The sequence below is a fragment of the Megascapheus bottae genome, chromosome 32 (genome assembly GCF_031878675.1).
Source record: "Megascapheus bottae isolate mThoBot1 chromosome 32, mThoBot2.hap1, whole genome shotgun sequence".
Taxonomy (NCBI): Eukaryota; Metazoa; Chordata; class Mammalia; order Rodentia; family Geomyidae; genus Megascapheus; species Megascapheus bottae.
The window spans coordinates 9,139,641-9,158,880 of record NC_143540.1 but is presented as its reverse complement, the minus strand read 5'-3'; the positions used below and the strand labels follow the sequence as shown (position 1 = coordinate 9,158,880).

Sequence of the window (19,240 nt, the reverse complement as noted above, 5' to 3'; positions counted from 1 at the left end):
TCAGGAGGCTGAGATCTGAGGATCGTGGTTCAAAGCCAGCCCAGGGAAGGAAAGTCTGTGAGACCCTTCAAGGAATTAGCAAAAAGCCAGAGGTCTGAGGAAGGTTCTTTCCTTCCTTTCGCTTTTCCGCTGGAGATTGGCCTTCTACCACTGGAGCCACTGCTCCTGTCCAGCTTTGTGCTGGTCCCTCTGAGATGAGTCACCTCAGAGCGATGAGGATAGGAATACCGCGCAAGAGGCCATGGAGTTTATAAACCCCATGGCCGATAGCAGAGCCTTTGTACAGTTACTTAAAGACAGAGGTAATAGTAACTACATACCCACCACCCACTCACCCACCCATCCACCACCCATCTATCCATCCACCCACCCACCACCCATCTATCCACCACCCATCCATCCACCCACCCATCCACCCATTTATCCATCCACCCACCCACCACCCATCTATCCACCACCCATCCACACCCACCCACCCAGCCATCCATCCATCCATCCATCCTTCCACCACCCATCCATCCATCCACCCACCCACCCATCCATCCATCCATCCACCACCCATCCATTCATCCACCCATCTATCCATCCACCCACCTACCACCCATCTATCCATCCACCCACCTACCACCCATCTATCTATCCACTCACCCATCCATCCACCCACCCATCCACCCATTTATCCATCCACCCACCCACCACCCATCTATCCACCACCCATCCACACCCACCCACCCAGCCATCCATCCACCACCCATCCATCCATCCACCCACCCACCCATCCATCCATCCATCCACCACCCATCCATTCATCCACCCAACCATCCATCCACTCACCCACCCACCCACCCATCCATCCATCCACCCACCCACCCATCCATCCATCCACCCACCTACCCACCCATTTATCCATCCATCCATCCACCCACCCACCTATTTATCCATCCATCTACCCACCACCCATCCATTCATCCACCCAACCATCCATCCACTCACCCACCCATCCATCCATCCATCCACCCACCCACCACCCACCCATCCATCCACCCACCCATCCATCCATACAACCACCACCACCCATTCATCCATCCATCCATCTACTCATCCACCCATCCATACATCCATACATATACCCACCCACCCATCCATCCACCCACCACCCACCCATCCATCCACCCACCACCACCCATCCATCCATACATCCACCCACCACCCATCCATCCATCCATCCATCTACTCATCCACCCATCCATACATCCATACATATACCCACCCACCCATCCATCCACCCACCACCCACCCATCCATCCACCCACCACCACCCATCCATCCATACATCCACCCACCACCCATCCATCCATCCATCCATCTACTCATCCACCCATCCATACATCCATACATATACCCACCCACCCATCCATCCACCCACCATTCATCTCTCTCTCAATATATGTATGTCTCCCTGTCTCTGTCTCTGTCTCCCTCATATCAGATTTGTCTGTCAGGGCTGGCTTTGAACTATAGTCCTTGGCTCTCAGCCTTCTGGGTAGCCAGGAATCACCACGTCCAGCTCATAGAACCTTCTTAGCGATCACACCAGTAATAGGAGACAGCAAATGCCACGAGCTGTTATAAATATTTCTCAGTCCATGTGGGACGGAACGAAAGCCAGGTAAAGTCCATGATACACACACACACACACACACACACACACACGCACGCACGCACACACACGCACACACACGCACGCGCGCACACTTTCTATTATGTCTCCTTACGAGCTCGTTAGCAGTCATTATTATTATGAATTATTATTATCATTGTGTCATGGAGTGCACAGTAGGGGATCTCTCTGTGGGAATCGTGATTCACGGGACATTGAATCTGTATTATTCATTTTTACTTTTTCAGTTTGAATCTGGGTTTGTTTGTTTCTGTCACCTCCACCCCCAGCTGGTTCCTTGGAGATCAAGAGTCTCACAGATTTTTCTGCTCTGGGCTGGCTTTGAACCACCATCCTCAGGACCACAGCCTCCTGAGTAGCTGGGATGACAGGCGTGAGCTTGTCACACAGGCCGTATAGATCAGATATAATTAATATATAGTATATAACATAATATTAATTATTGATTGTATTACTATAATTAGTATATTTCAATGGATATTAAAATATAAATAATATACATTGTGTTCATTGTACTCAATATATTCATGTAATATAATTGTGGTGTGAATAAATTATATATATGTAAGGCTGTCATCTTTTTCTCTCAAATTATTGAATTGGCCCAGCTCTGTTTGGCTATCATGAATAGTTCTAGAAAGTTTCCATACTTGTTAAAAAATAAATAAGGCAATGCAAGGAGAGGGTCTTTCTGTTGTGGGAAAATGGCAATCTTTATCTTTGATTTGCTTTACAGAAAACAAAAATAAAAAGCCCATGGTGTATCTGAGCCCAGGAAGATTTATTTTTGGCCAGTCCTGGGCTTGAGCTCAGGGCTTGAACACTGTCCTTGGACTTTCTCAAGGCTAGAGCTCTACCACTTGAGCCTCAGCACCACTTCCAGCTTTTTTCTATGTATGTGGTACTGAGGAATTGAACCCGGGTCTTCATGCATGCTAAGCAAGCACTGTAACTACTAGGCCAAACTCCCGGCCCACAATAGCTATTCTTAATCATCACAATAATGACTGCTGTCGTGAACATTATAATCCTCAGGAAAGCTTGGGTTAGGAACTGTCTACCCTCTCTCCCCCCGCCTCACCCCCCCAAAAAAGTTATTTTCTAGAGTGCTTCATTTATTTATTTTTTTCACCAGAAGGTTAAGCCTTTCTCCTGAATGATTTGCCCTTGGAAAAAGTCCCAAAGCCTGATACTTCCTTTATTTTATTTATTTTGGCTGGAAAACATTCGGAGAACTCCAACAATCCATTCAAATCTGAGCTCAGCAGAAAACTTGTGTTACTTGACTCTGTCAAGCTTTTTTGGGGGGAGAGGAGAAAATCTCTGAAATCTCTTCCCTCTGGACTCTAAGGAAGGACAGCTCAAGGAGAAGTGGCAAAAAAAAAAAAAATCTCAGGGTCACTTCTTCCCTGCACCACCATTTAAAAAACAATTGTCAGGTGTGGGGTTTGAACTCAGGGCCTGGATGCTGTCCTTGGGTTCTAACCTTGTGAGATTATATATATATATGGCGCCAGTTCCGGTTTCCTGGTGGTTCACTGGAGATAAGAGTCTCACGAACTTTTCTGCCTGGGCTGGCTTTGAACTGTAATTCCCCAGATCTCAGTCTCCCGAGAAGCTGGGATGTCAGGCATGAGCCACCAGTGTCCAATTCGAATGTCTATTTTTTTTTTTTAAGTGGGAGGAAAAAAAAATAGGAAATCCAACTGATAAATACAGTTGGTTATTTTGTTGTTGTGCTAGTAATAGGGCTTGAACTCAAAGGCCTGAGCACTGTCCCTTAGCTTTCATACACAAGGCTGGAGCTCTACCACTTGAGCCACAGCACCACTTTCAGCTTTTTCTGTAGATGTGGTACTGAGGAATCGAACCCGGGTCTTTGTGCATGCTAGGCGAGCACTCTACCACGAGGTCACATTCCTGGCCCTGCTTTTTCATTCAAAGACTAGCATTCTACCACTTGAGCCATACCTCCATGTCCAGATTTTCGCTGGTTCCTTGAACATCAGAGTCTCATAGACTTCCTTGCCTGGGCTGGCTTTGAACCATGATCCTCAGATCTCAGCCCCGAGTAGCTCGGATGTGAGTAGGTGTGAGTCACTGGGACTTAGCAAGTTGGCTGTGTTTTTCGGTGTGTATGTAGGGGCTATTTTTTCTTTTTTGAAGGAGAGAAGGAAATTGTAATTACTGGCTTTTCTGAGCTTTGTTCTTTTATACCTTCATTAGCCCTTGAGCCATTAGCAGAACTTATTAAAACAACTAATTCTGCAGCCGCCAGCAGATTCTGACAGCTGTGTTGAGGATGGGAACTTCCTGTTACAATTGGATTGGAGGCTTTGCAAATCAATAAGAAAAAAAGAAAAGAAAAAGGAAAAATAGATGAATGCGTGAAGGGAACAGGCAAGCAAAAAATCAGAATCCACAATTTACCAGGGAGCCAAAAACAGGCCAGGGAACAAGTGAAATTAATAATAATAATAATAATAATAATAAAACTCCACAGTCATTAACAAAGGGAGAAATGCATTAAGACAATCATTGAGAAAGTTTGAATTGAGCAGCAAATATTAAAAAATAATAGTAAAATGGAGGATGGAAAAATATGTTATTCTTATTTTATTTGGGGGATTCTCTCAGTTCGAATGTAGCTAAGAAAGACTGAAATAGAGGATCTGAAATATATATTATTCTTTTTGGTCCGGAAATGGGTTGCCTCTATTTAGAAAGATATCCATGAAATATTATTGGTAACATTGAACCAAATATCAAAGCCAGGCTAGGTAGAAAAATGCATAAGACTCTTTATCTCCAGTGAACCACCAAAAAGCTGGAAGTGGTACTGTGGCTCAAGTGGTAGAGTCCCAGCCTTGAGTAAAAAAAATAATAACAACAAAAAAAACTCAAGGACAGTGCTCAGGCCCTGAGTTCAAGCCCCACGACTGGCAAAAAAATAATGAAATGAATTTCTTTTATTTTTTATTTTTTGGTTAGGCACTGGGCCTGGGCATTATCCTTGAGCTCTTGAGCCCAAGGCTAGAGCTCTACCACTTGAGCCACAGCACCATTTCCAGCTTTTTCTATGTATGTGGTACTGAGGAATCGAACCCGGGTCTGGGTGCATGCTAGGCAAGCACTCTACCACTAGGCCACACTCCCGGCCCCTAAAAATTTGATTTTTTTTAGATGAGATTTGTGGGGGAAATTTAACATCAGATTGGCCCAGAGGCCAGGTTGGTAGCATCATGGCTGACATTTCTAATTCCCACGCTTTCATTGAGCAACCATTTATTTTCCACCCTCTCCCCCCCACCCCCCAGGCCTCTCTGGAGGAAAAACTTTTTTTGCTAACAAGCTGTTCCTCAGCGTCTGCACATTAGCAATGGCTCTGAAGGCTGTGGACAAAAATGAATGCTCAAGGGAGCCCTCGTGCAACCCAAATCCACAGTGAAAAATAAAATAATGAATGCCCTGGAGAAAATCCGGGATCTCAGAATTGATGGTTCAGGACAGTTTGCAAACAGGTTGTAGCCTTATGGGACAGCAACAGTGGTGGGGGGAGGGAGGGAGCCCACATTTTGCCTGCAAGCAACAGCTAGCCATAGGTAAGAAAAGAAAGGTGAGACACAGGAAAATGAATTTATGCATATCAGGAACTTTAGCCATGAACCACAGACTGACTCTAGTCCAAGGAGAATGAGAACAGATAGAAATGCATTTTTGTTTGTTTATTTTCTTGGTTGGTGGTGGGGCTTGAACTCAGGGCCTGGGACTACTTGAAGTCACACACACACACACACACATATGTATATGGCGCCACTTCCGGTTTTCTGGTGGTTCATTAGAGATGAGAGTCTCACAGGACTTTTCCTGTCCCAGGCTGGCTTTGAACTCTGATCCTCAGATCTCAGCCTCCTGAGTGGCTAAGATTACAGGCTTGAGCCACCAATCTCAACCCAGCTTCACCTAGGATTGTTTTTGAAACACCTTAGGTACTGAAAGCCAGGTCACAGTTCTCTTACTTTCTGCCTTGGGCTTTCTGTCTCTTTTCCCATTTCTAAATTAGCAGCTAGCGCCCAGAGAGGAGGCCCTAATTTGGTCACTAAAATAACGTGGCCCAGAAAAGTAGAGAGAAGAGGGCATAGAGGTCTCTCCCCGCCTGACTGACGCCTGAACTAAAATTGCTCTAGGGATGAAAAATCTCATTCTCTAATGACCAATTATTTTTCTAGAACTTTGGCTGTGGAAATAGCAAAAATAAAATAAAATGAAATGTCAGAGAAAAAGGTTGTCCATCACTTTTATTTTTCGAATCCTGAAATGATTACAGATTTGTAGGGAAAGTTTGAAAAGTGAAGCTGCCATTTTTCTCCCTCCACCACCCCCGGGACCCCTCCCCCCCCAATCCAATGGACCACAGAAAAAATTAAATATCAATAAGACTTCCCTGGGTGTGGTGGTTTAATGCCTATAATCCTGGCTATTCAGGAACTGGAGATGGCGCAGCTGGTCTTTGGAAGGTTAAATATGGGCAATAAATAAATAGATAAATAAATAGATGATAGAGTCAGATGTCATTTCTACTCATCCCAGCCTGTAATTCTAGCTATATGGGAAACAGAGGGAGGAAAATGGCAAAAAGGCAAAGATTCTATTTTTTAAATAATAATAATAATAATAATAATAATAATAACTTGGTAGCTGGCCCCTGTCATATCAGGCTGAGATCTGAGGATCAAAGTTCCAAGCCAGCTCTGGGAAGGAAAAGCTCAGTTTGGGAGATTCCATCTTCAAAATGGCCAGCAAAAGAAAAAAACCAAAAGTCCTGATTTCAAATGCAATATCACCAAGCAGAGCCGAAAGCAAAGAAGGAAGGAATGAAGGAAGGAGAAAAGAAAGAAAGAAACCCCCTAAGATCATTGAATAATTATAATTCTTTTTTATGTGATCTATTTATTTATTTATTTAGATGTGTGTCCTGGGGCTTGAACTCAGGGCCTGAGCACTGTCCTTGGGCTTTCTCGAGGCTACAGCTCTACCACTTGAGCCTCAGCACCACTTCTGGCTTTTTCTATGTATGCAGTACCGAGGAATCGAACCCAGGGCTTCATGCATGCTAGGCAAGCACTCTACCACTAGGCCACATCCTCAGTCCCTGTAGCTTTTATTCCTTTATTCTTTTACCCAGCAAGCATTTCTTTAGCTCTCACCGTGTGGTGGAGCTGGGTTGGATACTGGGAAGGTAAAGACACACTGGCTGGGCCCTGGTGGCTCTCACTGGCTGTATTATCTCCTCACAAGGTTGACATGTGAGAATGGAGGTTCGAAACCCAAGCCTGGCACAGGAAACGTCTGTGAGACTCTTCCCACCACAGAACAAGCCAGAAGTGGTGCTGTGGCTCTCGTGGTAGAGCTCTAGCCTTGAGAAAGCTCAGACAGTACTCAGATCCAGAGTTCAGGCAATAAATAAATAAAATTAATGAATTATAATATAAAGAAAGACACATACACAGCCTGGCCCCTGGCACCCCCACTTTAACCATTTCCCTGTGTTTCCCTCCCCAACCCCACCCCACACCTCTACACCCAGCAATTGACATCCAATTTGACTTTTGACATTCATTCCTGCTAGAACCCCAGGCATGGCTCTTTTCTCTCTCTCTCTCCAGGATAAACAGAATGATTGGTTTTATTTCTTCTTTTATTTACTTATTTATTTAACTACCCCCCCCCCCCTTCCATGACCTCTTGTGACTCGGGAACTATCAGAGAGATTCCAGATAGGGGAAAATGGCTGTTTATTCAATACGAGAATCCCAATTTTATTGCCTGGAATGGAGACACAGGAGGCGGAGAGGGGGGTGGGTAGGGGCCAGGGTTTATTTGTCCTTTGTAAATCAATGGGGGGCCCTCTCCCCATCTCTCTAAGTGGAATATGGCAGCCCAGAGTGTATTGATTCTGTGACAATATGTGAGTCCCCCTTCTGCACCCACATTTCTGCTGGGCGGGTGTGTTAGACTATGTGGCAGGATATGGGGGTTCTCACCACTGCCATGGCTTCTCTCTCCTCCCCAACACAAATGCTCACCACTTAGAGCTGGCCTCCCCCCCCCAAAAAAAAAACCCCTGCAGCTTCTCCAGTGAGGTTGAAGTATACCCTAGAATCTCTACAAGAGGAGTGATCCCACAAAGTTTCTTGTTTCTTTGATTTTTCCCCCCCTCTTGGTTTTGTTACACCCAGAGTTTGAACTCAGAGACTGGAGCTGGCTCGGCTTGCTTTGATTGCTCAGGTGGTGCTCTACTACCTGAGTTATGCCTCCAGTCTTGCTTTTGGCTGTGGTGTGTGTGTGTGTGTGTGTGTGTGTGTGTGTGTGTGTGTATGCCAGTCCTAGGACTTGAACTCAGAGCTTAGGCACTGCTCTGAACTCAAGGCTGGTGTTTTACCGCTTGAGCCACAGCTCCATCCACTTGCAGGGTTTTTTATTTTGGTCCTTGATTGGAGGTCAGAATCTTGTGGATTCTCCTTATTAGACCCAGGCTGGCTTTGCACTGCGATCTTCAGATCTCAGTCTCCTGAGGAGCCAGGATGTCAGGTGTGAGCTGCCCCGGCGCCAGGCTGAGAATTTAAGACTATAATGGGAGCTGGGAGTGTGGCCTAGTGGTAGAGTGCTTGCCTAGCATGCACAAAGACCTGGGTTCGGTTCCTTGGTTCCACATACACAGGAAAGCTGGAAGTGGTGCTGTGGCTCAAGTGGTAGAGTTCTAACATTGAGAAAGCCCAAGGACAGTGCTCAGGCTCTGAGTTCAAGCCCAGGACTGACCAAAAAAAAAAAAAAGAAGAAGAAGAAAAGAGAAGGTAATGGTGGCCAAGGATTTAATAATAATAATAATTATTATATTATTATCATTGAGGATGGGGTGCAAACATGGTTACTAAAAGCCCCTATTTTATTCTAGAGACAGAGGTAGTCTCTCTTCCAAGGTTCATCTAGCATATCATGGAGGGAGACTCTGATTGGCTCTGCTTGGGTGAAGTACTGCTGGGAGAGCCAATCACTGCCGTGGGGAAGAATAAGACTCTCTGATTGGCTACCCTACCTAGCAAGGTATTTTGCTATTGCTAAGTAGAGCGATTCCCGAGCAAACTATGAATTCCTGCTTGGCATTTATTTGCTTATTTATTTATTTTCTCAAATAAATAAATATTTATCTGGTGCTTTACCAACTGAACCACTTCTGGCTTTTTTTTTTTTAATTGCTGGTTCATTTGGAGATAGGAAGAATTTCACAGACCTGCCTGACCCCCTGAAGGCTGGTTTTGAGCTTCCATCCTCAGATGTCAGCCTCCTGAGTAACTAGGATTTTATAGGTGTGAGCCACCGCCACTGGATTTTTATTTATTTATTTTTAGTTAATTGTTGGTTGGTTTTGTTTTTTTTTTTTTTTTCATTCTGGAAAAGACAATCAAATAAATGCATTTCTGGGAAATTGCCACAATCCTTGGTGAAGAGGAAGAGAAAAAAAAAAAAACCAGGCCTCTGCAGCCATAGAGGCTGCAATTGGAAATTAAAAAATATATATATATATATATATTATTTTTACATCCTCACCCATTTATTGTCTGGCTCTTGCCTTCGGGGGACGAGACAGCTATGGTCAGCCATGGAGCTTGGATCAGCATCTGTTGTCTAGCTTGCTGCTAACTCACAGAAAGAAAGAGAAAAATCAACAGAATCATCTGGTCATTTCCTCACAAGACCTTTCCAGGAAACCACTGTGGCACGGGGAGAGTGACTGGAGGAGAAGATCACATCATTTTTGCCTTGATTATGGAAGCTATAGGTCCAGGGAGCTACAGATGGACACCCCCCCACCTCCCGTCCCCCCCACACTCACACAGCTCTTTTAATTGCTGTGCCCAGTCTGACATCTTCAAGCGCACTTCAAAATTGCAGCTCTATTGATGAGCCAGCTGACCCAGCTTGGCAGACTGGACTTGCCCAGGAAAGCACATTTCTCACAAAAGAGACGTAATTGCAGTGTGGGTTGCCCGGAGGGTGCCTTTCCCCCACCCCACCCCCTGTTTCTCTCCCACTCTGTACCTGTCAAATCATCTTCAGTGGCTAGCCAGCCTTGGCTGGGGTGTGGGGGACATGAGCTGAGATTCATTGTCTTTACCCCCCCCCAAGAATAAAAGGAAAAGATGCGCCCATTTGGGGTGCTTTTTATTTACTTTTTTTTTTTTTTGCAAGTAGGCTGACAAATCTTAGCTATTTTAGGAGGCTGAGATAGGAGAATTATGGTTCAAAGCCAGCCCTGGGCAGAAAAATCCATGAGACTCTTATTTCTGATGAACCACTAAAGATAGATAGATAGATGGGTAGATAGACAGATAGATAGATAGATAGATAGATAGATAGATAGATAGATAGATAGATAGATAGATGGGTAGATGGGTGAATGGAAGGATGAATGGATACATAGATAGAGATGGATGGATGGATGAATGGATAGATACATACATATATGTACATACATACATAGATTGGTAGATTGGATAGAAGAATAGATAGGTAGATAGATGAATGGTAGCTAGATGGATGGACAAATAAACAAGCAGACAGATATGTAGGTGGATAGATAGATGAGTAGATGAATGGATAGGTAGACAGACAGATAAGTGGATGGATGGATGGATGGATGGATGGATGGATGGATGGATGGATGGATAGGGTAGGTAGACAGACAGAGAGATTGGTAGACAGATAGGTAGATGGATGGATGGATGGATGGATGGATGGATGGATGGATGGATGGATGGATGGATGGATGAATGGATGGATGGATGGATGGATAGGTAGACAGATCAATGGATAGGTAGATGGATGGATAGAGAGAGGGGGGCAGATGGATGGGTGGATAGAGGTAGACATAGTAGTCAACTATGTTCAGCACTGTGGATGGCTACACACACACACACCCTCCACTGGTCCTGGAAGCTGAGAGGGTTCTTACAGAAAAACCCAAGTTCCCTGGAGGAGAGACTCCAGCTTCCTTCTGATGGATGCTCCAATGTGGAAACTGATTTCCTGTGAACTAGGATGAATATACATGAAGAAGGTTTATTATTTTCTTTCCTTTTGGCTGGTGGTGGGGCTTGAACTCAGGGCCTGGGCGCTGTCCCTGAGCTCTTCAGCTCAAGGCTGTGGCTCTACTATTTTGAGCCATATACATATGGCGCCACTTCCGGTTTCCTGATGGTTCGTGGGAGATAAGAGTCTCACAGACTTTCTTGCCTCAGGTTGGCTTTGAAGCTCAATCCTCCAGCTCTCAGCCTCCTGAGGTTGCTGGGGTACCAGGCGTGAGCCCCCAGCACCCAGCATCTAGAGCTGCTTTCTTGGGGGGGGGGTCTCAACTCTGATATTCCAGAGGTAGGTAGATTGTTCTGGAAATCCTAGGGCTTCCATTCTGAATACACACAGTTCTTGGCTCCTGATGTTTCTCAGTTGGGCACAGCTTGTGTGCGTGCATGTGTGTGTGTGTGTGTGTGTGTGTGTGTGTGTGTGTGCACGCGTGTGTGCCTTTAGCAGCCTGGCTCACTTCGCAGGGCCTGGGTTTGCCAAGAACGAGCTATGCAGTTCCTTCTGCTGTCGGCACCCACCCTGGCTCTGTAAAATTAGCATCTTGTTATACAAGGGCTGAAATCCCAGAAAAAACGCCGCTTCCACTGATTTGGGCTAGCTTCCCTCCCCTTCTCCCCCCTCCTCCCCCCTCCTCCCCTCCTCCTCCCCTCCTCTTCCCCCTCCTCCCCTTCTTCTCTCCCTCCTCCCCCTCCTCTCCTTCTCCTCCTCTTCTACTCTCCCTCCTCCTCCTCCCTCTTTCCCCCTCCTCTCCCCCTTTCTCCCTCTTCCTCTCCCCCCTCCTCCTCCTCTCCCCCTCTTCCTCTTCCCTCCTCCTCCTCCTCCTCCTCTTCCCTCTCCTCCTCCTTTCCTCACACATCTAACTAATGCGACTCACAATGTGAGTCAAGTTGTAGCAAGAAGATTCTGAGTTCAAATCCCGGTGCCTCACTCCCCCACAGCCCCACACCCCCAAATTGCCAAACATCCCAAAGGATCAATGTCTCACATGCCCTCCTCCTGCCTCCTCCCAGGGGCTCTACCCACAGTTTTGGCCAAACTGTGCACACTCGGGGCTGTAACTCTTGCACGCACACCCCAGTGGCTTCTTCAGGGTTGCACAACAGTAGGCAGGAGACCCGGAATTTTCCTCCCCCCTTCCACCCTGTCTCCCCCCACCAATGCCAAGCTCCAGAGTTTACAGGCCACGTCGTCATCTTTGCACGTCTGCAACCTGCCTGGTGCCAGAGGGCCTCAGAAGGCTCCAGAGCCATCAACAGAATTCCCTCAAGTCCCGCCCCACCCCACCTCCTTCCCAGGCTGTTGGGGTTTGGGGTCTGTGGTGGGACTCGAACTCAGCGCCTGGGCACTGTCCCTGAGCTCTTCAGCTCAAGGCTGGCTGCTCTAATGCTTGAGCCACAGCTCCACTTCCTGTTTTCTGGGGGTTCCTTGGAGATCAGAGGCTCCTGGACTTTCCTGCCTGGGGCTGGCTTTGAACCACGATCCTCAGACCTCAGCCTCTGGAGTAGCTGGGATGACAGGCGGGAGCCATAGGCGTGTGTGTGTGTGTGTGTGTGTGTGTGTGTGTGTGTGTGTGTGTGTGTGTGTGGTCTGGAACAAGTTCACATCCACACCTCAGGAGCCTGGGTTTCCAATGCTCTGCCCCCCCCCTGCTGAAATGTGGGGGCTGCCTGTGGTAGGGGGAGGGGGTGTCAGGGTCCCCAGGACTTGGAATATGAGAGCAGATTTGAGGGGGTCTCGAGGTTGGTATGGAGCTCAGGGAGGGAGGAGTAGGAGGAAGATGAAGAAGGAGGGAAGGAGGACAAGGAGGAGGAGGAAAAAGAGAAAGAGGAGGGGGAGAGGAGGACAGGAGGAGGAAGAGAGGAGGGGGAGGAGGAGGGGAGAGGAGGAGGGGAGAGGAGGAGGGGAGAGGAGGAGAGGAGGGGAGGAGAGGAGAGGAGGGGGAGGAGGAGGGGGAGAGGAGAGCAGGATGGGGAGAGGAGGGGGAAGGGGAGAAGAGAAGGAAAGGGAGAGGAGGGAGAGGAGGAGGAGGAGGAGGAGGGAGAGGGGAAGAGGGGGTTCTGATTTCTATGCTTGGTCTGCCCCCAAATCCCAGGATCTCTTCTTTCTTCCCCCCCCCTCTCTTCCTCCTTCCTTTCTTTCAGCTGGACATGGGGGGAGGGGGGAGGGGGAGGAAGCGCCTTGGACAAAGTGGGGGAAGGGCCAATACACAGGACACCCCACTTCCGATGGGTGAACCCCGCTTCCCCAGACCCTCCCTCCCTCCCTCCTTCCCCCCTCCGCTCTCCCTCCCTGTCTCCCAGGAGCCAGTTCAATTGGATGTCCCGCACACCCCAAGTGACTTTGGGGCGACGTCAGCACTGGGTAAACAAATGACTGAGCGACAGCCCCCCCTGCCCCCCCCTGCCAGCGCTATTTAAGATGCAAACGCGCTCCCACCCCAACTCCAGCACCCCAACTCCGCTCGCTGGGCTGGCCGGGGGCTGCTGCGGCTGCTGGACAGGCAGGGAATTAGAGCCGGCTGCCCCCCAAATCACAGAGGTGAGTGCTGGGGAGAGAGGGGTGGCCGGCCACGGGGGAAAGGGGCTCATGCCTGTCTCACAGTCTTGCTTCCATTTGGGGGATCCCCTGTCTGCACCCCACTTTCTCCATTTGCCTTCTAACGTGATCTATAATGTAATGGGGGTTCGCCTCAGCTTTAGGGGTTCACCTGGTCCGTTTTTTTTTTCTTAGTCCCGGCTGGGAGGATTTGCCCACAGGAATTGGGGGGGTCCATTCTGGGCACTTTTTTGGGGGTGACCAGGCTTCTCAAGCAAAGAAAATGCATGCCTGGGGTTTGGAAATGTGAATTGATTGCACTGAAAAAGATGGGGGTTCTCCCAGACAGAGCCCCGGGGCCGGGGAGGGGGGGGTGGGAAAAATGGGGTGCTGGGGGGAGAGGGAGGCCGGGGAGGGGGCTTGGGATGGAGTTTGGGGGGTGTTTTAAATGCTGGACGCGTGTGGGGTGCAGGGTGGCTGGCGCCTCTGAGCCAACTTTACCCGCACTCTTGGGGGGTGGGTGAGGGTGGCATGGGGGGGTCTGGGGCTCCAGTGTTGATCTCTGCATTTGAAACCGGTCCCACGTCTTTTATTTGGGGGTGCGAAGCAGTTCTGGGCTGGGGGGGGAGGAAGCTCTCTCCCAGAATCTGTTCCTCTGTCTGTCTGTCCATCTGTCTATGTGCCTGTCCATCTAGCTAATCTACCAGTCACGTACGGATCTTGTTATCCATCCATCTGTCCGTCCACCCTTCTGTCTGCCTCTATCCATCCATGTGTCCGTCCATCCATCCATCATCTTTATTTACCAACCTTACTCATCCATCATCCCTCCATTTGTCTGTCTGTCCCTCTGTCCGTCCATCTATCCATTCATCGCTGCTTCTCTCCACCTGTCTGCTCCTGAGTCTCCCTCCCTCCGACCCTCTCCCTCCGTCCCTCTCCTTCCCTCTCCTCCCCGTCTCTCCCTCCCTCTTTCTGCCTCTCTGTTTCCGACTGTTCCTCCATCTCTGTCTGTCTGTCTGTCTCTCCATTGGTCTGTCTCTGTCTCTATTTGTCGCTCTCTCTGTCTCTGTCTTGTGTCTGTCTGTCTCTCCCTCCATCTGTCTGTCTGTCTGTGTGTGTGCGTCTCTCTCTGCCCATCTGTCTCTGTCTGTCTCTCTGTGTCTGTGTCTGCCTGTCTGTCTCTGTTTGCCTGTCTCTGTCTGTGTGTCTGTCTCTCCCCCACCTTTACATTTTTTTTTCCCATACACCCTTCAGTCTCTGGCTTTTCCTGTCTTCCCTCAAACTTCAGGAGAGCCAAGAGCTTCCCCTCCTCTGCTCTGCCCGGGGTGCAGGGTGTGGGAACGCCCCGACCCCGCGCACACACGCACACACACACACACACACACACACACACACACACACACACACACACACACGGTGGGCTGAGTGTGGGCTCCGTCCCCTTCTCCCCTCAGTCATGAAGGCGGCGCTGCCCCTGTGTCTGCTGCTGGCCGCCCTGACCGCCCTGACGGCCGGTGCCCCGGCCCAGCCCGTGCCCCAGCTGCCCCCCGACAATGCCGGGGGCCCCGGACCCCGGGAGGCGCCACCAAGACAGCCCCGGGCCCTGGCCAGGCCGGACGGGGAGGCCCGGGCACGCCTGGGGGCTGTGCTGGCCCGGTACATCCAACAGGCCCGGAGAGGTGAGGAGCCCGGGTCCCCCCTCCTCCCCCTCCCCTCCCCCTGCTCCTCCCCACTCCTTCCCCTCTTCATCCTCTCTCACCTTCTCCAGTCCTCCTGCCCCTCCCCTCCTCCTCCTCCCTCCTCCCCGTCCTCCTCCCCTCCTCTTTCTCTTCCTCCTCCCCCCCTCTTCCCCTCCTTTTTTCCTTCCTTCCTTTTTTTCCTGTCTGCACTAGGATTTGAAGTGGCTCCATCTCTTGAGCAACAAGTCCATGAGGGAGGGAAGAGAGATGGGGGGAGGGAGGGAGAGGGAGGGAGGGAGGAGAGGAGGAGGAGGAGGAGGAGGAGGAGGAGGGAGGAGGGAGGGAAGTTGGGATCACCCTGCATGTTCATCTGGAGATCAGGCCATGGAACTGACATTAGCGTCCTCCCCTCCCTCCTCCCCCTGCTCCCCGTCCTCCCCTCCCTCCTCCCCCCGCTCTCCGTCCTCCCCTCCCTCCTCCCCCCAGCACCCTCGGGCCGGGCCTCCCTCCTCAAGTCCCTGCAGGGCCTGGACCCCAGCCACAGAATCATTGACCGAGACTACGTGGGCTGGATGGATTTCGGCCGGCGCAGCGCCGAGGACCAGGACTACGACATGGCCTCTTAGACGCCTTCCCCCCTCCAGAGGGGAGGGAGAATACCCGGGGAGGGGGATGATCCACGGGGGGGGGGGGGGCTTCTCATCACCAAGCATCCGTTCATCAAGTCGGCCGTGTACCCCAAAACAAGAACAACAGAATCACTGTAAATGTCAGTGCTCAGCACGTGGCGGGAGGGGGGCAGCCTGACACCCCCAGCCTGGCCTCCTGCATCCCCACGCGTGAATAAAAGTCATTGCATCCTGCCTGTTGCTGCTGGTGGTGTCTCACTGGGGCCTGGGGCACACGGTAGTCAAGGATGAACCCTCAAAGTCGAGGTAGGACCCCTGAAAAAAAAACCAAACCAAACATCTCTTTACCAGGGATAAAAGTGATGTTTGTCCGCAGTACCAAGACTTAAGTATTCTGGAGAACAGAGTGTCAGCCTCTAGACAAACACTGCCCCCCCAAATCCCAGGGCCCACTGCCCCCCTCCAGTCTCATTTGAATTTTTTCTCTTACTATTCAACTCCCTCACTCTAACACCACTACCTCGAGGCCTTCTCCGCTAACCTCTGGAAAAGCCACTTCTATCTCCTACCCCAGGACCTTTGTTCATGCTACTGCCTCTGCACGCCAGGGAAAAAAGCAGAACTGGGCCTCTGAGATGCCTCCATCCCAAACTTAGCCACTCTAAAGAGACTGCTCAGACTACTTGTTGTTTTGCTTTTTTAAAATTTTTTATTTATGCCAGTCCTGTAGCTTGAACTCAGGGCCTGACCACTGTCCATGGGTTTTCTCAAGACTAGAGCTCTACCACTTGAGCCTCAGCACCTCCTCGGCTTTTTCTATGTATGTGGTACTGAGGAACCGAACCCGGGTCTTCCTGCATGCTAGGCAAGCACTCTACCACTAGGCCAAACTCCCAGCCCAAACCACAATGTCTAAACAAAAAAACAAACTTCTCTGTTCATCCGTGTCTGACATTCTCTGATTCTTTGATATCAGCTTAAGATAAACTAGATACACTCAAGCTCAGATAAATCTCTTTGTTTTGTTTTGTTTTTTGTCAATCGGTCCTGGGGCTTGAACTCTGGGCCTGGGCTCTGTCCCTGAGCTCTTAGCTCAAGGCTACCGCCCTACCCCTTGAGCCACAGCACCACTTACTAGTTTTCTAGTGGTTAATTGGAAATAAGAGTCTCGGGCTGGCTTTGAATTTGATCCTGAGATCTCAGCCTCCTGAGTAGCTAGGGTGACAGGCTTGAGCCAATGCACCTGGCTTCAGCCTTAGTAATATTTAAAAAATATATTTATAATATATAATATGTACTATAAACATTTTATACTATACTACATGTGTAGTATGTTTTACAATATATATCATACACGTAGACTATATAAAAGTCCTATTATATATATGCATAGTATATAACAGATATATAATTTCTATAATACACAGATGTATTAAATATACTGTAGAATGTATATGTATAGCATATAGAAGTTTTATTATACATGTATAATATACAGAAGTTTCATAATATAATGTACGTTTTATGACAGATAGTGTATATTATCTATATATTTATTTCAGCAGGCTTTTATCCTTGTCCTTATTATTCTGTGGTGATGGTTCTTCTGCCTTCCACTGGTTCAAAGAACCATCCTGAGTCTTTGTGTCTGTGAGCGCCCCGTAGTGGTGAGTGTGAGAACCGCAGGCGGGGGCAGCCTAGCGTTCACTTTGAGGTTTTGGGGCTTGGGGGTACAGTGAGGTGGATTCCACTGCTTGAGGTGGGCAGGGGAGGCCACTAGAATCCTTGATCAATCTGGGGGGGAGGGGGAGGCTGTCACTATCCTGAGCTTATCTTTAATCTCTCCCCACAGACACGCTCACACACCAACCCCAAGGCTTTCAAAATTGGCCTGAAACTTATCCCAGCGGCTCACACCCCCACTGCCTTGGCTACTTCAGGAGGCTGAGATTGGAGGATTGGGATTGGAGGCCAGGATTAGGATTGGTGGGCAGGAAGTGTGTGAGATGTTTACCTCCTATTAGACACACACACACACACACACACACACACCAGGCTGGGGTCTGGAATGGTGGCGGTGGGGGTGTGTGTGTGTCAGATTCTCTCAGACAGCTGCACCTTGCACCTGGATCAGCTCTTACCTTGCAGGTGAGGCCCAGGGGCTCAGCCAGGCCCTGGCGCTGGGAGAAGCCAAGGCTCAAGGCCCCGGCTGTGGGTTCTTCCTCTGGTCCTCATGCGCCCTCTGCTGGCCATGGCAGGCAGGAGGCGCTCAGTCCACCCGCCCGTCTCTCACCTCCACTAGAAACTCAGGGTGAAGCCAGTGGCATCTAAAGTGTGGGTGAACAAAAAATAGACATTTGGGCTGGGAGTTTGGCCTAGTGGTAGAGTGCTTGCCTAGCATGCACGAAGACCCGGGTTCGATTCCTCGGTACCACATACATAGAAAAAGCCAGAAGTGGTGCTGAGGCTCAAGTGGTAGAGCTCTAGCCTTGAGAAAGTCCAAGGACAGTGCTCCGGCTCTGAATTCAAGGCCAGGACTGGCAAAAATAAATAAATATACATACACATAAATATATATGTGTATGTTACATGGTTTCTCTTTTTTTGGTCAGTTGTGGGACTTGAACTCTGGACCTCGGCACTGTCCCTGAGCTCTTCAGCTCAAGGCTACCGCCCTATTGCTTGAGCCACAGGGCCACCCCTGGTTTTCTGGGTTAATTGGAGATAAGAGTCTCACAACCTTTAGGTGGTTTTTTGTTATTGTTGTTTTTACCAGTCCTGGGGCTTGAACTCAGGGCCTGAGCACTGTCCTTGGACTTTCTCAAGGCTAGAGCTCTACCACTTGAGCCTCAGCACCACTTCCAGCTTTTTTCTATGTATATGGTACTGAGGAATCGAACCCGGGTCTTCATGCATGCTAGCATTCAGGAAGACCCGGGTTTGATTCCTCAGTACCACACACACAAGAAAAGCCAGATGTGGTGCTGTGACTCAAGTGGTGGAGCTCTAGCCTTGAGAAAGCCCAAGGACAGTGCTCAGGTCTTGAGTTCAAGCCCCAGGACTGGCAAGGAAAAAAATAATAAACTGTACAAGATGGATTATCTAGGGCCCAGGGCCTTGGCACCCAGGGAGAGAGGCGGCGGCTCTGAGGAACCACAAAGTGCAGGGCTATGCGTCTGTAATGGCATACACTAATATTTATCCACGTGAACTCTGGGGAATAGAATCAAGAAGCGGGTTTCTTTCTCTGTGGCTTTTCTCTTGGCCCCGCGCGTTCGTGTATCTCTGTGAGGTTTAAGGGGAGGCACAGGGTGACCACACACGGCCACAGTCCTCCCTGGATGGCATGGACAATGAACTCCACGACTCCTGGGCGCTGTCTCTGAGCTTCTTCAGCTCAAGGTTGGCGCTCTACTGCTTGAACCACGGCACCACTTGGACTTTTTCTCTTGCTCCCAGGCTGGTTTTGAACTTGAGTAGCTAGGATGACAGGCCTGAGCTTTTGTGTCTTAAGTGTATCCCATGCTGACTGAGGGAGGAGGAAAGGAGTGTATGTGTGTGTGGGGGGGTCC

General features: G+C 49.2%; 1 protein-coding gene across 1 annotated transcript; it reads left to right on the top strand.

Annotated features, from left to right (window-relative positions):
• The first annotated feature begins 13,231 nt into the window (after positions 1-13,231).
• Cck (cholecystokinin) lies at positions 13,232-15,902 on the top strand. Its single transcript, XM_090323730.1, has 3 exons — positions 13,232-13,360; positions 14,815-15,039; positions 15,526-15,902. The coding sequence occupies exons 2-3, from the start codon at positions 14,817-14,819 to the stop codon at positions 15,663-15,665; spliced, it is 363 nt and encodes a 120-aa protein (XP_090179856.1). The 5' UTR covers positions 13,232-13,360; positions 14,815-14,816; the 3' UTR covers positions 15,666-15,902.
• The last annotated feature ends 3,338 nt before the right edge of the window (positions 15,903-19,240 follow it).